The sequence below is a fragment of the Euprymna scolopes genome, chromosome 24, assembly GCF_053919585.1.
Source record: "Euprymna scolopes isolate OS-2025 chromosome 24, ASM5391958v1, whole genome shotgun sequence".
Classification (NCBI taxonomy): Eukaryota; Metazoa; Mollusca; class Cephalopoda; order Sepiida; family Sepiolidae; genus Euprymna; species Euprymna scolopes.
Genome location: NC_136505.1, coordinates 102,694,017 through 102,714,019, shown reverse-complemented (window position 1 = coordinate 102,714,019; position 20,003 = coordinate 102,694,017). Strand labels below are relative to the sequence as shown.

Here is a 20,003-nt window from a genome sequence, read left to right as displayed (position 1 = left end):
CGCTCCTCCTAATAAACAGGGAGCGGGTTTTTAAAAACAAACAAACCGATTTATTCAAAACTGTCCCACACAAAATCGTAACTGCTGAATACCTATCGCCGTCACGTCAATCAAAAACGCGCACCCATTTGTTTTTTTAACACTTTACTATTTTCCAACTGCGCGTCGTCAACGCTTCGGGTTTTTTTCACATACCACGAAAAACACCCGGGCAACACCTATATATAAAAGCGAAAATGTGTGTATGTATGTATATTTGTATGTGTATGTGTGTGTGTGTGTGTTTGTGTGTCCGTTAAAAACTTTCGACAGACACAACGAAAATTTACAAATTCTGTATCATATCGAAGCTCCATCCTTCGCTCGAAAAATATCGAAAATTGGCCAAAAACGTTCATTTTTTTTCACCCTGAAATCGACAATTATCGACGGGGGGGGGGGTTCAACAAAAACGGTCGACAACCGGTTCTACGAATGCGTCAGATGACGTCATGACCGGATTTACTTTAAATAGTTGATAAACTGATTAAATTTCATGTACGTCGCGTTAGCTCAGTTGGTTAGCGCGTTGGTTCAGAATCTAAATGTTTTGGGTTTCGAATGGTGGTGTGAGATGCCTTTTTTTTTTTTCGATTTTTTTAAATTTAAATATTGAACCAGTGTTATTTAAGCCATTTTTCACGTAACGTTCGTTTTTCTGTTTTTTTTTTTTTTACTTCACTTATCCACCCCGCCCACACACCCAAAAACACCCGGGTACCCACCAATTTTTTAACTTTTAATATCGAAACAAGCTTATTTAAGCCATTTTTCACGTGTTCGTTTTTCTGTTTTTTTTTTTTGTTTATTCGATTTTTACATTTAACATCGCTTGTTTGCCTTACGTTAGTTTTTTTTCAATGTTTTGATTAGCCCCCCCCCCCAAGTTTTAACGTCGTTTTCTTTTTTTACTTCACTTATAACAAACAAACCTACGTTGTCGTAACGCTCGACGACTTCCGTGGAGCGCACCTGTCAATTTGGTTCTTACTTAAATAAGTTCAAACATCTTTCAGTAACTCATTCTGGCTGGCCGATTTTATTTTCAAACTTCGCCTCAGGGCTTCAGGTTCGCTCCTACCCCCCCCCCGTTTCTTTTTTATTTAACAGCACACACACCTACAAACACCCGGGCAATGCTGGGTACCCCCGCTAGTCTATAATATAAATTTCACCTGCCTGTTTAAATGTATGTATGTATGTATGGTCCTGATGTAAAACTACATCCGGCAACGAGGTCCTGGTGCGGGACCTTCAGGGTTTTGGGGAGAATGTCACTACCCCCTAGTCGTTGCAGTACTGGGTCACCCTTGAGCAAGGTGTAGTACCCACTAGCCTCCCTATTTAGGGTCACAAAAATCCAAGCCTGGTCAACGATGCTCTTGGCGGATCAGGGAAGAATCCCAATGGCTTGCGCAGCGAATGAACCAGCACCGCAGTGCCAACGCGGTCAACAAGAGAGATGTACAACTCAACTCGGGTCTGCCTCAGCCATCGGATGCGGCTGCATGTGTGCAAACTGTCCTGGCCCGTCCTTATCTCTGTACTTTTGCTTTCAGCGGAGAGGGTGCTAGCAGTACTGGGCAAGCTGCTTATTCCTACTTTGCCTAGGCTGAGGAGGAGGTAGAAATACTGTGGAGATGGAGTGAGGGCGTACCAGCAGGTTTGATGGACTGGAATCCGCGGCGTGATCTCTGCACTCAGACGATTGGAGTATGATCGTCGTGCTCTTGCTGAATCAGGTGTCACACCTGCGGCCGAGGTTTCAGAGCTCCGATCGGACTCACGTCGCACCTTCGACACGGACACTAACCGACCTCCGCGCCATCGTCGAAATCGACGGACTGCTCAAGAGATGTATGTATGTAGGTATGTCTGCCTAAAACTTTCAACAGAGGCGACGGATTTTCACAAGATCGGTATCGTTTTTAAGCTTGACTTCACTGACCAGATTTCACTTCCATACATCACATTGCCTGATAAATTCTTCCTTTGCTCGACAGTCATAACGTTCTGTAGATTTGGTGTGCCAATTCGAAGTACTAATACTCTCAGAAAAGTGAAGAGTTTATCAAACATATGTATATAGTGCAATGATTTTATGCAAAGCGAAACTTGGCCAATTTATGGACACACCTAAATTCTACATGCTTAGTAAGTAATGTGTATACTTCAATGATTTTAAAATAATTTCTTTCAGAATACAATTTTCAAGACCAGAAGCCTTTAAAAAAACAAAAAAACAAGCAATATTGTAAGAGTGCAAACTACAAAACAATAACCAACAGTGCATGGATAGAAAGGTTCACAAATACGATGACAGTTTGAGAAATTTGGTAATGGTAACAATAGCCTTGAAAATGAAGAAAGCATAGGACGGCCATGAATTCTTGACAACGCTTGAAAACGTATCTAATATGTTATACAGAGTGACCCAACAAAAACGGGCCCCAACTCTAATTAGGCCCCGTTTCTTAGTGTTTTGTTCAAATGAAATGAAACTTTGGTCATAACTAGTTTATTATATTCAAAACATCACATCAAAACACAAGGGTCTTTGGCTTTTTTTTCTCCGTTCTACAGCATATGTTCTAGATGGCCTCCATTTAGCTTTTGTTTTTTTTTGGGGGGGTCACCCTGTATATAAAAATAATGTTATGAATTATCGGCTTCTAAAGTTTGTTTTAGGTAGAAATAGGTTATTTTTGAGTGGAGGGGGATAACATGAGCGAAGTGGCTGTAGCTATCCGAGTGCTTTTTTGTTAAAGTTTGGCAAGGGGGATCATAGATTGGATTTCAGTCGAGCACTTGCCATGAAAAAAAAAAAAAAAACGATAGAGCAGAAGCAGACTTGTGACGTCTCTTATATGAGAAAAAGGTTACAGGGAACAGAAAAAGATTAATAGGTTTCAAAGTCGGTTTTGATCTCTTAAAGCAGGATAAGTGCGTCAGGAAGCTCTTGCCCAGATGTGGCATCAATAGTCCATTTTAAGGCACATTTGCATCCTATACAAGTAGAGAAGTGCATCGACAGTGAGATAACTATTGGAACGATAGTGATCCAACTATTTTCCCAGCGATTTTGTCAACAGATTTGATGCACGTGATTCAGTTCTGAACAGCAGTGAATGCTAGTTTTCGACGAAAGCTTAATCGAGAAGCTTAACTTTTCTTCCTGTGATAACCAATGTTTGCATGGTGATCTTATTTTGACCTACGACCTCAAAGTGTGACTTCAGTTCGAATAACCCTAATGCAGATCGAGCAGAGGGGAGGAAAGTCACCAAATGATTATCCAATACGATGGTTTCAGAAATTCTGTAACGAAGAAAGCCTTGAAGGTGAAGAACGTTCATACACTCCTGACAACAATTGTTGAATGAAAACCATATTAAAATGTCAGAGAAACGTCTACGGTATTTGATGTCAGTATGTCAACAGTATCCGATCATATGAAATAAACTGACAAAGTGATCATGCTGGATAAACGTGTCCCGCATGAACTCAATGAATGTTTGCTTCCGGAATCAATCATTTTCTGAAAAAAAAAAAAAAAAACTTACACGAGTTGATTTTATGATTGTTAAAATGTCTCCCTTTCCGAATGGTAGATCTTCCAATGACCCTCCTGTGAACTTGTAGCTGGCCACGACCTCTGTTCCTGGTCGCCATGCTTCGTGCTGCAAAAAGAAATAAAACAATATATGTAGACAAGAAGCAAAAAAATATGAAACACTAGTGTCTGTACATAAAATAAATGTTTAAAATAAGGATTTGGCCTCTATGAGAATAAGTCCACACTATGCATAATGTGAGGTTCCATCCTCTGCTGCTAAACAATACAAGACTAATCTTACTACATATATCCTGCCGATTCGACATTAGAATTTAAATTCCCTTCTTTCGCATGTTAATAGTGGTCTAGGGGTTGAAAACCAGACTGCAGAGTTAAAGGTGACTTTGCAACTGGGTTTGAATCCTCTGATCAGCAATAACTGTTCCATACACTATAGGTAAAAAAAATATTTAAAAAAATCTATCTATATATATATATTTGTGTGTGTGTGTGTATATATTAGTGGCCTGAAAAGACCACAGGGGAGACAACATAAGCAGCAAAACTGAAGCTGGCCTGCCAGGACACTATATATACAAATGTAGGCATATTTGGGCATATTTTATTGGTTTGCAAATATAGGGGTTTTTTTTTTTTTACCAATTGTCATAAAATTTTAACCATAGAATAGTATTTAAAAAGCCTACATATTTTCTTGTAGTTTCATCTCATAGAACCAAAGATATGAGCATTGAGCATTTCAATATTCAATTTGGCTACCAATATATATATATATACACTAGCAGACCGCCTGGCATTCCTCGGTCGTAAAATATGCTTAAATATGATATTTTGATCAATGTAGATTTTCTATTTATTATTATATTAGACCCAATATTTAATGATTTTAAAAGTACACGCATGCGCCACCACCAGGAATCAAAACCAAAACGTTTAGCTTATGATTTACTTTTTCCATTTGACATTAATGCCGAGCTATAAAGACACGTTTGCCGCAAGGCTAAAAATTATAACATGAACCAATAGCTATTACATTATGCATGCATATTCGTAATGCTGTCCTTCAACCGAACCATGGCAAATTCCATTTTTTTTTTTAAATTTTCACTTTTGCACTGATTTTTACTGGCTAAAACCCAAATATAAAGTTTCACATGCGTTCGAATACCCTAGATATTAAGTTTTTGTAGACCAAAAACTTACAGGAGTTTGGTTGGCAAAATTTTTTAAACAAATACATACATACATATATATATATATATATATATATATATATATATATATATATATAAAGAGGTTCGTGTTTACTATAAGCATTTTATGCAAATATTACGCAAGTATAAATCATGTAGAATATCTGCATGAATACAATTACACGTAATAGTTAACTAAAGATGATCATCCCATAAGAACCCCCCCCCAAAAAAAAAATCTAACAGGGAATTAATTAAAATGAATGTTTAAAAGAATATGCTAATTAGCTAGATCTTTTGCAGATGAATGCAATTCCATAACCCATATATAGCAACGTTGTATTTTTTTTTTAAATAAAGAAAAAGGGTTTTTAATATGAATATCAATGCACAAAAACACAAATTTATAGAAGTATACACAACCAGGTTAAAAGTATTCAAGAATGATAACTAATGAATTTAACGAGGTTATTAAGAGTGCTCAATAAAAGTAGAGCAAGATATATATTTATTAATATAAATTTACATGGTTGTGACACTGGACATGCTAATGTTTCGGACGAATGGTCAGTTAAAACCAGAAATCTCTGTCGGGCAACTTAATAAATGGTTGCTTTCTACAGAAGAAAGCTTATATATATATATATATATATATATATATATATATATATATATATATATATATACTAGCATTTCAGACCAGCTTGCCGGGTGTTTAGAGGTGTATGCTGAGCAAAAAAAAAAAAGAAGAAGGTCAATGTTTTTAACTTTGACCCCTATTATGACCCCCATAACATTTATTATTTGGGGCTCAAATCAAGTTATTAAGTTAGATCCATGTCCGAGGAACCTATATTTAAAATTTCAAGTGTTTAGACCCAAATTTTAATAAAAATTGAACATTCCAATGAATAGTAGAAACACTTCAAATGAATTACGAAAATGCTATTTTTACATCTCCAACACATTTTGAAAATAATTTTTGAAGAGGACGCTTCACAGAACGTCTGAAACGCGTTAAAAACGATTTCCATGATTCAAAAACATTATTACAATGATCTAATCATAATTCTCAATGAAAAACCAAGACACGGAATAATAAAATAATGTTAAAAAATACACATTGTTGGTGACCACCCCCTTATTTAAATATATATATATATATATATATATATATATATATATATATAACTAGCATTTCAGCCTGGCGTTGCCCAGATGTTGGGATGTGTATGTTGAGCAAAAAAAGTGGGAGTAGGAAGGCAGGCTGGAACCCGTACTGCGAAGGAGGAAAAGAACGGGGGAAAAAAAACTAACGTCTTTGCTGTTACGACCACCACTAAACTAGAAGTAACGTATGTTTAAATTAAGGCTAGACAATCGAAAGAAGAGGATGGCTTTCACAAATATCGGTGAAAAAAGCGACCCCCCCCCCCGCCTGTAGAAAAGTGCCCAGTCAGTTGAAGGTGAAGATAATGTTTTTAGCCAATTTTTCGATATTTGTCGCCTGAAAGGTCGAACTTCAAAATGATACTGATCTTGGTAAAATCCGTCGCCTCTGTAGAAAGTATTAGGCAGACATGCAAACATACATACATTTATATATTGGTAACTAAAAATTTTCGACCTAACCGATTAAAAAGCTTGCCCTATCTTTGAATACCCTTTATGTAAAATTTTAAATGTTTAGACCAGAAATCTGGTAGAGACAGCAGAGGTAAATTTTTTTTTTTTTAACTTTCACCCCTATTATAACCCTTTAAGATTTATTGTTTTGGGCTTAAATCAAATTATCAAGTTAGATCCATGTCCAAGGAACCTATATCTAAAATTTCAAGGGTTTAGACCCAAAATTGTCGGAGGAGTTTGGTAGAGTTCTCAAAGGTCAAATCATTGAACTTTGACCTCTTAACAGCAAAATTTCTGGCCGAAAACGGATTACAAAGATTTTTCCAAATCTCAGTACCCTGTATATCAAATTTCAAGTCTGTAGACTGAAAATTGACAGTTATTGCGTAGGGAAATGTACACACACACACTTTCACTTTTATATAATAGATATATAAGCATACACACACCATTAACCTATTAATACACTTTCCAATATCAATGCTATTCAAGGTAATCTACCTCCCAAGATGAAAAGGCGAAAAACAAAAGGGCCCAATTCTATTTGCTGATAATTCAATCAGTGGAAATATTTTTGAGGGGGGACGGGTTGTAAGATTTGTTGCGCTCATACACCCCCCTCTCCTCCCTCACACGATGTAACAAACAAATTACTTATGATTGTAAATAAACAGACAAGTATACAGAACATCGTTTTCCTCATTTGGGTCTTTCATTAAATGAATAGCCAATCTCACGTTTAGATGTGCCTCATCGTGCGCAACGGCCATCCCATACTTTACACACAGTTCATCAACGTTTGTTTCCCCTATAGCTTTTTTTCTCTACACATTTGAATCCCACAAAATACATGCTAAAATATTCCTCAGTTTAAGCTTTGAGATATGTAAGACCCCCACCCACCACCCAAGGAAAAAAAAAAAAACTCCGTTTCAGTCAGTGTAACCGCCGATCTTCTTCAGGTGTATCTTGTTAAACACAATTATCCATTCTGCGATCGGGTTAGGGTTATGCTGTTCGAGGGTTGCACGTTTTCTGCAGAACACACGCATCCTGGAGACAGTATACACTTTTTTTTTCTTTGTATAAAGGAGTCACTTCTTATCAAGGCCCAGAGGCCACTCAAGGATAAGGGTGAATGCGTGTACGGTAATTATTGGGACAATAGCGTAGAAATTGTTGTCGCGGAAATTTGGTAAATTGGATTATTTAAGGGGATGGCTCTTCCCGAATTTGTTTAGATTGGACTTGAAGACGACCATATTGTAGTCAGTTGGAAAGCAGGCAAACAGAACAGAGCTCGACAGGTGGGCAGTTTTAAGAAAGAAGCTTTGTTCATGGAATCCGTGTTTAAGTTTAGGCACGGAAAAAGAATGGGGGAAATTATTGATAGTGGTTTCAACTGGACGAGTGTTTTTTGTGAAAGTTTGGCGAGGGATGACCACAGATGGGAGCTCAAACGAGCAGTGGTCATGAGCAGAGACAGACTAGCAACATATCTTCTTAGAGGAGTTCTTGCCCAGATGTGGCAATAGCACTCCATTCTAGGACGTACATGGCTCTTACACAGGTAGAGAATTGCATCGGCAATGAGATATCTACTGAAGTGGTAGAATCATCCAACCAATCACTCTATCTACGGTTTAAATAGTATTACTGTCTGTGGTGTTATTCCCTTTTGTTTATAATGAACAATTTCAATGTTCTTTCTTTTATTATCTTTGACTGTAAATAGAGTAATGGAAATGAGTGATAGATACCATATCAAATAAAATTGCAGTGAGAGAGGATGAGGATGATAATGTTAGGAGTCAGGTTACTTTGCAAGTTAATTGCAAATTAATGCGCCCTATCTAGCCTTAATACCGGCTTCAAAACTTAGGTGATGCCCTTTTCTCTTCCCTGCAACCCTTTCCTCACAGAATAGACATTGTGAGCCTGTCTCTGCTCTATCATTATTTTTAATGGCAAGTGCTTGTCTGAGATCCGACCTATTGTTCCCCCTTGCCAAACGTTCATCCCCCCCAAAAAAAAAACACCCAAGTAGCTACAACCGCTATATATGATTTACCCCACCTTATAACTGTGCCTAAATCTAAATGCAGATTTCATGAACAAAACATTTTTTCTTAGAACTGTCCGCCTGTGGAACACTGTCCCACTGGCCTGCTTCCCATTTGAATACAATATGGTAGCCTTCAAATCCAATGTAAACAAGTTCTGGTTAAGCCATCTCCATAAATAATCAAATTCTATCCAATTTACACCATTAATGATTACTAAACTATCACCCCCCACATTATCCTCGAGTGGCCTTTGAGCCTTGATAAGTGGTGATTTAACAGAAGTTTTTTTATGTTGTTTGTGATGAGGATTGATAATTTGTATTTGGATCATTCATACTATCGTTCTCATCTTGAATGTTATCTGCACAATGTTTTGACCTTCTTCAAGTGTATCTTCTTTAACTCGGGAATCTGCACAGAATTTCAAACGGAACCCTTTATTTAATCACTGGGTAGCACGCACGTGGAAGGACTCATGACATAACAGATAAGGTACTAGGTAAAATTCAGTTGTAAGTGATACTCATTTGAAAGTTCAATCACCAGTGCGGATGATACTAAGGATACAATAGCAAATTATTTAAAACTTCTATCCAGTCACAGCTGAGGGAATGAGAGCTTGTTACCTTGTGGATTAAATGAAGGATTCCGTTTAAAAATCCCTGAAATATTTGACAACACTAAGAATGAATGAATCTGTAAAAATAAAATTTTGGAGATGAAGATTGATTATTTCGATTAATCGAACTATTAATCTTATCTTCTCGCATTTCATTGGGTGTTACTCGAGATATTCATTCGATTCCATTCATGTCAAAATCCGGGATTCTTTTTATGTCAAACCTGTAGGACAATGTGCAACATAACCGTTATACTTTAACCACCTGAACCCACACGTTTTCTGATACCACCGTAGGAGCAAACAAGGAAGCACATAAAAAATATTACTCAGCATTCTTTTAAAGTACAAATGGAAGACATTTATTCGTAGTTCTTCCAACAATAACGCATTTCATTATCTTTCAAAAGTATTTTTTGCGCACGTTTTTTACAACCTCTGCCATACTGCATGTGCTATTTGTTAAAGTTTATTTCTCCATCACCTGACGCTGGCCATAGCCAGCATCTTCTCATCCTCGACTTCACGCGTCCATCTTTTACAGCATTTTTTTTTTTTTACATGGAGATCACCACTTATCAAGGCCCGGAAGCCACTCGGGGATAAGGGTTATTGCGTGTACAGTAATCAATGGGATAGTATTGTAGTAATCGTCAGCATTGGCGATTCAACAAAGTGTCTTACTTAGGGGGGGGGGCGGTTTGTCAGGAATTTGTTTATGTTGGACTTGAAGACATCCAAGTTGTAGTCGGGTGGAAAAAAGGCAATCGGAAGAGAGTTCCGCAGTCGAGCACTTCTAAGAAAGAAGCTCTGCTCATGGAACCTATGCTTGGATTTAGGCACAGATAAAGAACGGGGAAAATTATTGACAGTGGTTTCAGCCAGACGGGTGTTTTTCGTGAAAGATTGGTGAGGGGGGACCAGAGATTGGAGCTCAGACGAGCATGTGCTTTACTTCTGCTTGACTACATGTCCTTTGTCTTTCCTTCTTCCAGTTACGTCAGTACCGGCACACTTGCTTAATTTGCATATGTGCTAAGACACCTGCTGCTGATTTTCTCACACTGTTACAAATAGACCGAAGTGCTAAATAATAATCAGTTCTAAGTGACAGTGTCCTGGAGGTTGAAAGTTCAATCCTTAGTATGGGTGGCACAAAGAAGAGATATCTGACGAAGGTCGGAAGTTAAATTGTTGTGTAGATAAAATTCAAGATGAAAACGGTAGTTCGTATAATCCAGATAATGCAAATTATCAGTGATTTTTCAGAATAGCCAACAAAGAAAAACAATAAATGCAAAATAAAAAAATAAATGTTACCAAAGGCAAGCTAAATTATCTTACTTAGATAAGTTTTTGTGATTTTACTTTTTTAAAGTGCTTTTTTACTTAAAAATAGAGCAATCAAGTTAGGATGAAAAACAAAATCGTGCTCTGATTAGAGTCATAGGAGACTCTTGATAATCATTCCAAAATCGAAAATTAAACAAAATACTGATAGAAACATGTTCAATAAATGACACCAATTATACGAAAATGTAATGTTCGACAAGTATTTTGTTTAATTTTTATTTTTTGAGCTATTAGCTAGGCTTGACTATGGCTTAAATGAAACCATTTTGTTTTTCATTCTAACTCGACAGGTTTTATACTACCTTCATTTTTAAGTTTTTAACTAAAGAAAAAGAACTTCAAAAGGAGTGAAAGCATATACACAAAAAAAAAAACAAAAAAAACTTTGGTAGGTAGAAGAATAACTTAAATTGCTTTTGGTAACAATTATTTGTACATTTGTTTTTCACCCGTATTTTTTTTTTTTTTTTTGTTGGTCATTCTGGAAAAAACACTAAATTATACAATAAGGTTAAAAAAAGGAAAAAGGAGAATTAATTTTATGACGGGGAGGGGGGGGTAAGTTTATAGAAAATGATCAAAATTTGAGGAATGTATATATATATATATATATATTTTTTTTTTTTTTAACTCATGAATTTAATTAAAATCAAGGCTAATAAAAAAAAAAAAAAAAAAAAACCACCAGCGGGGGATTTACACTCTTCAGAGATTTCTTTAAAAGTGCAAGACACCTGGACCTGAAATACTTCAAATCAAATGCCACAATTAAAACAGCTTGGAATTTTTTTTTTTTTTTTTTTGCTATCGTCACTAAAAGGATTAAAAAAGCCATGCGAGGATAAATGTTTATAAGACGACTACGGTCGTAAAACAAGCTTAATATATTTTGATTAATCCAGATTTTGTGTTTATTATTACAGAGCTAATTCTCTATTAAATATTAGATTGTACCTAATATATAGCACTGGTTTCAAAAGTGAAAAAAAAAAAAATGACTTGGGTGCTATCAGCTAGAATCAGAACCAAAGCATTTTGTGACCGTTTGAGCTAACCCAACAGATAGCTAAGTTGTAAAATTAAACCACTTTTAGCTATGAATACGCATGCGCAAACTAATAGAAATGCTCGAAAGTTAAGACAAACATTTTGCATTTCAATTTGCCGACTTCTGCATGCGTTATTCATCCATCCAAACAAAGACTTAACTTTAGTTATAACCCATCCTTGGAGTATGAGTACTATTTCCTGTTAATTTCAGTGCTATGTGACCAGTATTTTAAGAGTTTATCGGTTAAACGTTTACACAGACAGACACACACACATACATACATACATACATCTTCTGTTTATTTATATAGATTTGGGTAATGATGAATATTATGAAAGGATTGAAAATAATGAATGGAATGAATAAAATCTGATCAGCTGACGGTTTGTGACAGAAGCTTATTGAGATTGAATTTGAAGATGACCGTATTGTAGCATTCAGGGAAGCAATAAACTTTTAGATTTAAAAATGTTTTAGCTATACCTACTTAACCAGAGATGCATGCTAAGCTAAGAAAAGTAAAACGTTTTAAAATTATTTTTATTTTAACTACAAGAAAATATTTGTTTTAGTTTGGTTGATTTTGTTTTATGGCATATCAACCCTTTTCAGGTTATTTAATGCCGAATCCAATAATTTTGGAGAAAAGGTTTTATGTTTCAAGTTTTTTTTATATTTTTAAATATTCATGGTGTTTGGTTTGGTTGTTTTGCATTATGGCGTATCAACTGTTAGATTATTTAATGTTCAATCCAGTAATTTTGGAAGAAGCCTTTTGTTTCAAATTTCTCATATATTCAAATATTTATTCATAGCGTTTGGTTTATTTTACGGCATATCAACCCTTTTCGGATTATATAACGCCAAATCCAGAATTTTGAAAAAAGTTTTTGTGCTTCAACTTCTTTATATATATCTATATAATTATATAAATGCAACTTGTGTGTGTGTGTGTGTGAGAGAGTTCCTTATAGACTCCGAAACGGCTGAACAGATTTTCTTTAAAATTGACAGAACTTTAGTGTATAAATCTGGGAGTGATCTTAGTTAAGTTTTGTCTCAGAATACCCCCGAATCGAAATCGTTATCTTAATTTATATCCATCATCGGAAAAGCCATTTTTTCCATGTCATCGCTTAGCAACAATCATAGAACAACGAGCCGTGAAATTTCTACTGTGGGTAAGTTGATAGCGTGTTTTTTGGTTTTTATTTTGCATGACGGGGTCTGTAAGTTCAAACCCCGCACATAAATTTCTTAATGTTTTTTTTTTTTTTCCTTAACTGGAAAGAAGTTTATATAAAAGAATTTTATAAAAGAAACAATAGTTTCTCTAGAGTGCAATGTAGAATAACATATTTGGGACTAAGTTACTGCATGGAGGCATGTGAAGCTTCCTCCCGGGCAATTTCACGGATTTCGATGACAATAAAAATATAGGAGTGTGAAATATTCATTGATCATCATTCAATCCCAGGCAACGCTGGGTCTCCCTGCTAGAATATATACAGATATTTAATGATTTTTGGTTTGGTTGTTTTGCAGAGGAAAATTCTTTTTTATTTTGACTTTGCAGAATATGATTGAGTTTTGCAAATAAAAAACAAAAAATGTTTAATGCATTTTTGGTCAAGAAGCAAAAATATCTTCGGACAGTCTGATCTGATAGTTTTGTTTTCACAATTTTGTAGTCCTCACTTGGTTAAAATGTCATCTAACGGGGGGAAAGATTTTGGAAGTTTTTAGATAAGGATTGACAATTTGGATTATTTTGTATTCTTCGGACTACTGTTCTCATATCGAGTGTCATTTTCACAATCTTTCGGTTGATGTAACCTCCAACCTTCTTTGGTTGTATCTTGTTGAACTCAGAATTCTTTTTCTGTCGAATTTGGGAATCTAAACAGAATTTCGAATGGAATAATTTATTTAATCCACAAGGGTAGCATGTTCTTGCTCAGTCAGCCATGACCGGGTAGAAATCTCAAGTAATTTGCGATTGTATTCATTGTATTGCCCAAACTGGTGATTGAACCTTCAACTGAACGACAATTCTGATATACATTTTGAATCTATTTTCGTTTTTAGATATACAATCTTACCACTCATTGCTATGTAAATCATTTTTTTTTTACACTTTTTTTTTTTTTTTTTACTCTAAACAAGATGTATTGTTACTTGGAATCATCCATATATATAAAAGCGAAAATGTATGTATGTGTGTATGTTTGGATGTCTGCTAAAAACTTTCGACAGACGCGCTGAAAATTCACAAACTGGTATCACATCAAAGCTCCATCCTTTGCTCGAAAAATATCAAAAAATTGGCCAAAAACGTTACCTTTTTCACCCCCAAAATCGACAATTTTCGACAGGAGGAGGGGGGGGGTCAACAAAAACGGTCCTCTCGTGACAATGACCGATTCTACGCATGCATCAGATGACGTTGTGACCTGATTTACTTTAAATAGTTGAAAAACCGAACAAATTTCATGTACATCGCGTTAGCTCAGTTGGTTAAGGCCTTGTTCCATTATCTAAATGTTTTGGGTTCAAATCGTGGTGTGAGATGTTTTTATTTTTTTTTTTCCGATTTTTTAAATTTAAATATTGAACCAGTGTTATTTAAGCCATTTTTCACGTAACGTTCGTTTTTCTGCTTTTTTTTTTTTTACTTCGCTTATTCTTAGCGACACCCAAAAACATCCGGGTATCCACCGATTTTTTAAATTTTAATATCGAAACAGGCTTATTTAAGCCATTTTTCATGTGTTCGTTTTTCTGATTTCATCATTCGTTTGCCTTACGTTAGTTTTTTTTGTGTTTTTTTTTTTATTGTTTGATCGCCGCGTAGGGGGGAAAAAAAGAAACTGGCTTTCGCAACTTGACGTTGTCGCACCTGCTAATTTCGGTTTATAAACGTCAACTTAACACACTTATCAATTTATCTGTTCCCGTGGTCGAGATGGTTAGGTCGCAGGGGTTTTTTTTCCATTTACTTTCCACCTCCGCGTCAAACGTTCAGTGTTCAAGCCTACCTTTATACTAAACTATTTTTTTCTTTTACACCTCCAAACAACCGGCCAACATTTTTTTTTTAACAGGGTTGTTTTATTATAACCCCCCCTCACCACCAACACACACCTCCAAACACCCAGGCAACGCCGGACACCCCCGCTAGTCTATAATATAAATCTCACCTGTGTTTGAATGTATGTATGTATGTTTATATGTCTGCTAAAATTTTGACAGAGGCAATGGATTTTCACGAAATCGGTATTCTTTTGAAACTCAACCCTTTGAACGACAAATATTGAAAAATAGGCTAAAAACATTAATTCCTTCACCCTCAACTGGCTACTTTTCTACAAGGAGGGAGTGGGTCGCTTTTTTCGGCCATATTTTCGAAAGTTATCCCCTCTTTTTGATTGACTAGCCTTAATTTAAACCTTCCTCACCTCTGGTTTGGCGTTGGACGCAACAGCAAAGACGGTACATTTTTTCACGTCCTTTTCCTTCTTTGCAGTACGGGTTCGAGCCTGTTTGCCTACTACCACTTTTTTTTTTTTTTTTTTTTGCTCAATGCACACCTCCAAACACACCGGGCAACTTCTGCAGGTTAGTATGGTCAGGGAAGCAAGAAACAGGGAGGGAATTCCAAAGTTCATCCATCTGAGGGAAGAAATTATAACCAAAAGGTTCTTTTTACCACACCACCTAGGACCAAATAATCGCAGGTTGAATAACTAAGGACAGCTGGTCAACAGATGGGATGGAAACCTCTGAATGTGCACCACCGGTAACCTAGATGATAAGTGTATTACGAGGAAATCATGTCTTGCAGTCTGAGGTAAGCAACTATTAGAATAGAAGGCTTTCTGACATAACAGTGAAGAGGTGGAATTTTGCTGCTTGTCAGGTGGTGCATACGCTGAGGGGGCACAAGTGGTATAAGTTCATCAGAGCACATTCCAAGTTGTGAGAATAACACCTAAAATGAGAACAGTAGTCCGAACGATCCAAGTTAATAATTTTCATCTTACAAAATTGCAAAACTTAGTATTTAATTGTTTTGAAGTTAACAATCTAGTATCAAGACAAGTTTATATGCAATTACTCAAGATGAAAACTTTTAGAATTGTTTGAAAAATCTAAGAGGACATTTTTTTTGTCTATTACCCCTCTCCCTTCCTCCCCAAATGAAAGAAAATATTTTGATTAAAAGTCATTATTGTTTTAAGCAACAAATTGAAAACAGGCCAAGTTGAATTTTTTGTTTTTCGTTTACCATTTACGGTATAACCTTGAATTGAAAGAATCTATTTGAAAATGGTAAAACTGGGGAATGAGCAGAGGTGGGTGCCACCAAAGATGAACCATTGTGTTTTTAAACACGTTTTAAGAATTCATTTTATTTGAATCTTTTGGAAATAGGGTACGATTATGAATATCTCCAGTATCAAATAATCCTTATACACTGTGAAATTTACTTTATATATAAAAATATAAAGGGGAGATGTAACGTATGAAAAATATTTGGAATCAAGTCTCCCCTGGCTGTTATTTTAGATCATTTGAAACCATAGCAGCAAGTTTTAGTCTCCACTCCATCAAGACCAAAGGTTCTAGGGAAATAGCAGATATTTTGTAATAATATGCAAAACTAGAAAAACAAATGACTATGATTGAAACATTTCATGGCTGTAAAAAGAGATGCTAAAAATACACTCTGGATGATAGAGGATCCCCTTAATGTGCGACCTGAAAGGGCAAATATCACATATCCCACTACACAATTCAGGTAATTACTTTTCCAACGAGCCTTCATTTGTTAAATTCTGATCAATAGTCGCTGTGATTTGGAACTTAATAAATTGCCAAAAAAAGGTGGTATATATATATATATATATATATATATATATATATATATATACACACACACACACACACACTAGTAGCCAACTTGAATATTGAAATGCTCATATCTTTGGTTCTATGGGACGAAACTAGATAAAAATTTGCAGGCTTTTTCAAGATTATAATACTATTCCATGGTTAGAGTTCTATGACAATTTGTAAAAAAGAACCTATATTTTCAAGCCAATAAAATATGCCGACATATATATATATATATATATATATATATATATATATATATATATATATAATGTGTCCTGAAAAGCCAGCTTCAGTTTTGCTACTTCGATTGTCTCCCCTGTGGCCTTGTCAGGCCACTAATTTATAATATAAATCTCACCTATTTGTTTAAATGTATGTATGTTTGTATGTCTGCCTAAAACTTTCAACAAAGGCAACAGATTTTCACGAGATTAGTATTGTTTTGAAGCTCGACCCTTCAGACGACAAATATTGAAAAATTGGCTAAAAATACCTTTACCCTCAACTGGGCACTTTTCTACAGGGGGGGGGGTCGCTTTTTACATCAATAATTTCGAAAGTCATCCCTCTTTTTGATTGACAAGCCTTAATTTAAACCTTCGCCACTTCCGGTTTGACGATTGATGCACCGGCAAAGACGCCATTTTTTTTTTTTTTTTTTTTTTTTTTTTTTTTACGTTCTTTTCCTCCTTTGCGGTACGGGTTCGAGCCTGCCTGCTACCACTGTTCTTTTTTTGCTCAACACACACCGTCAAACACCCGGGCAACAAGGCTAGTATATATATATATATATATATATATATATATATATATATATATATATATATATATATAGAGAGAGAGAGAGAGAGAGAGAGAGAGAGAGAGAGAGAGAGAGAGAGAAAGCGGGATAGGAGTATATTAAGTGGGAGTTGTAAATAAAAAAAAAAGAAAATAAAAAAAAGAGAAAGGGTAAAGATAAAAAGGAAATAGAGAGAATAAGCGAGAAAGGTAAAAAAAAAAAAAAAAAAAGAAAATCTAAAGAATTAAACAGAGAAGGGTAAAAATGTCAAAGAAAGGATGGATGTAGAGAGTAATAAAAGAGATAGATAGAGAGTGAGTAAGAAAAAAAAAACCCCCAAAAAGAACGAATCCCAGTAATGTTTTATATTTACATAAGTAAAATAAAACCTAATGATGAAAGGAAGTTTGTATTGAAATGAGTCTCGTAGAGGGAGGGGCGGGGGGGGGGCTATATTATAAAATGGGGGGAAAAAAAAATAAAAATAAAAAAACCGATTTGGGTCAAACAAGTGCCCCTTACAAAGAACATTCCGTAGGGAGGATTTCTTTCACTTTATTTTTTTTTTTATTTCTTTTCTTCATAAAAATAGAAAAATGAATGAAGGGTTAGGTTTGCTGGTCATCTGGCAAAAACAGCAAAAACAGATGTGAAGGTGGAAGGAATCGTGATGGTGGTAGTGGTGGCGTCGTGAAAAAAAAAAAAAAAAAAATTATAATTCCATATGTAAACTGACAACACATTGGCCAAATCAATTTGGTCTTCATTTTTACTTGTGTTTTCTTTCATTTTATTCTCTTCCATATAAAGTCAGAACACAAGCTTATACCCCACTCCATATACCGTCCCTTAAAAGTCAATCAATACTAAAAGGTCTATTCTAATATATATAAACAAGAACGAGAAAAGAACTCCATAATAATAGTGGACGCAGAGATGAACGCTGTGAACAACAATGTTTTTCGTGTTCCTTGAAATCTGAGTCCCAACATAACCGTTAGAAATCATCTTGCATTATTGCAACAGCCATTTGAGTGACAATATTGTCTGCACCCTCCCTCAGTCTTTCCATCCTCCTTGACTCCTCATGATTGTATTGTGTGTACGCGTGTGTGAAAAATGTCAGTTTTTAGTTACTTTGGGTTTATTCGTATTATTTGGATTCATGTTGAGTGTGATTTTCACAACGTTCTGGTTGATGTAACCTCGGACCTTCTTCAAGTGTATCTTGCCGAATTCGGGAAGGTTTCTGTCGAACTCAGGAATTTGGACAGAATTCCGAACGGAACTCTTACTTATCGGGGGTAGCATGTTCTTGTTCTGTCAGCCATGACTGGATAGAGGTTCTAAGTAATTTGCAATTGTATTTTTCGATCGTCCACACTGAGAATTAAACCTTCAACTTTCAGGTGAATATTACTTTTTACAATTAGTTTTTCCAAGTACTCAATCCATTGCACTAGTACGAATTTTAGGAGGCTTAAACCTATTTTATTTCTAATTGTAAATATCACTATTTATTATTACTATATATTATGGTTTTAAACTTATTTGCATATATTATCTATTATTTATAATTAACGGTGCCCATATCGTATTCAATTCTGTTAGGTCTATGTAGCAGTTGGTTATTCCCCAGCATATGTGCTGCTTCTTTGAGTCGTCTTACTCTCCACCGTTCTTTGTCTATAATTTTTACTTCGTTCTGTAATGGAAGATGGTCTCCCTTTTTCCTCCAGATATGGTCAGCTTCACCTGACTTTTCACGCTCTCCACGTACTACGGCTTTTTGATGTGCTTTTACATGTACTTTCAACAGACGACACGTTTCACCTCTGTATAGTTTTCCATTTACATGGGATTTCATATACACAGTTCTTAGTTATGATTTTTTTCTGTAGAGGGCTTGACTCTCACAAGCTGATTCCGGAGAGTTGAATCGCTCCTGAACACTGTCCTAATGTCATATGGATTACATATTCGTTGAAGTTTTTCAGACAAGCCCTTCATGTATGGTATACAAACTGCAGTGAGTTTCTGAATGGTGTTCTTTTGTGTCTGGTCTAGATTTCTGGGATCTGATGTCATGCTCTTTGGATAGCTGTTTTGGTGGAGGGTTTCTCTTAAAAACTGTCCATCTCCTTTTGATATGCATTGCTGTCACTACATATTGCTTTTGCTCTGTGTTGTAGGCAATAGACGATTCCTTTCTTTACATTAAATGGATGGTGGGAGTTGAAGTTTAGATACTGTCCAGTGAAAGTTGGCTTTCGGTATACAGATGAAAAACCTCTGACCTGTGCGAGTTATCAGCACATCTAGGAATGATAATTTATTTTGTCCTTTTTTCATCATGAACTGTATAGTTGGACAGATCAAGTTCACATATTCTACTAATGTTTGAACATCTTTCTGATGGGGCCAGAGTATGATGCAACGACCAAAGTATTAGGAACATCGGCTCAATACCATCTTTTCTACAGAAGTTTTACAAAACACGAAATAAACGGGTTATAACTTTTGCCCGTTTTTAATAGCTAAAAGTCTAGTTAATACTGATTATCATATTTATTATTTCTACTATTAATTCGTTTTAAGTTTCTGAATGAGAAACCATCTTTATTCCATTATAACAGTAGACAGTTCTTGAGTTGGAAGCCACAGAGCAAAAGATTCTTCCCGTTTTGACACGAAGAAAACATATGCAAGGTTGCTGAAGAAAAGGTTTAATTTTTATGGAGCAATTCTGGTTTCTGATTGGTTGGTAGCAGAACGTGAATTAATTTGATTCGTCAG

At 35.6% G+C, this 20,003-nt stretch overlaps 1 protein-coding gene across 8 annotated transcripts in view; it reads right to left on the bottom strand.

The window, feature by feature from the left end:
* LOC145246885 (tyrosine-protein kinase CSK-like) overlaps positions 1–20,003 on the bottom strand; it is a 570,595-nt gene that overhangs the window by 83,855 nt on the left and 466,737 nt on the right. For all 8 annotated transcript variants that reach the window (XM_080108753.1, XM_080108751.1, XM_080108752.1 and 5 more), the window contains one exon: positions 3,603–3,719. In XM_080108753.1, coding sequence (XP_079964879.1) covers positions 3,603–3,719 — 117 coding nt within the window. The remainder of the gene's footprint in view (positions 1–3,602; positions 3,720–20,003) is intronic.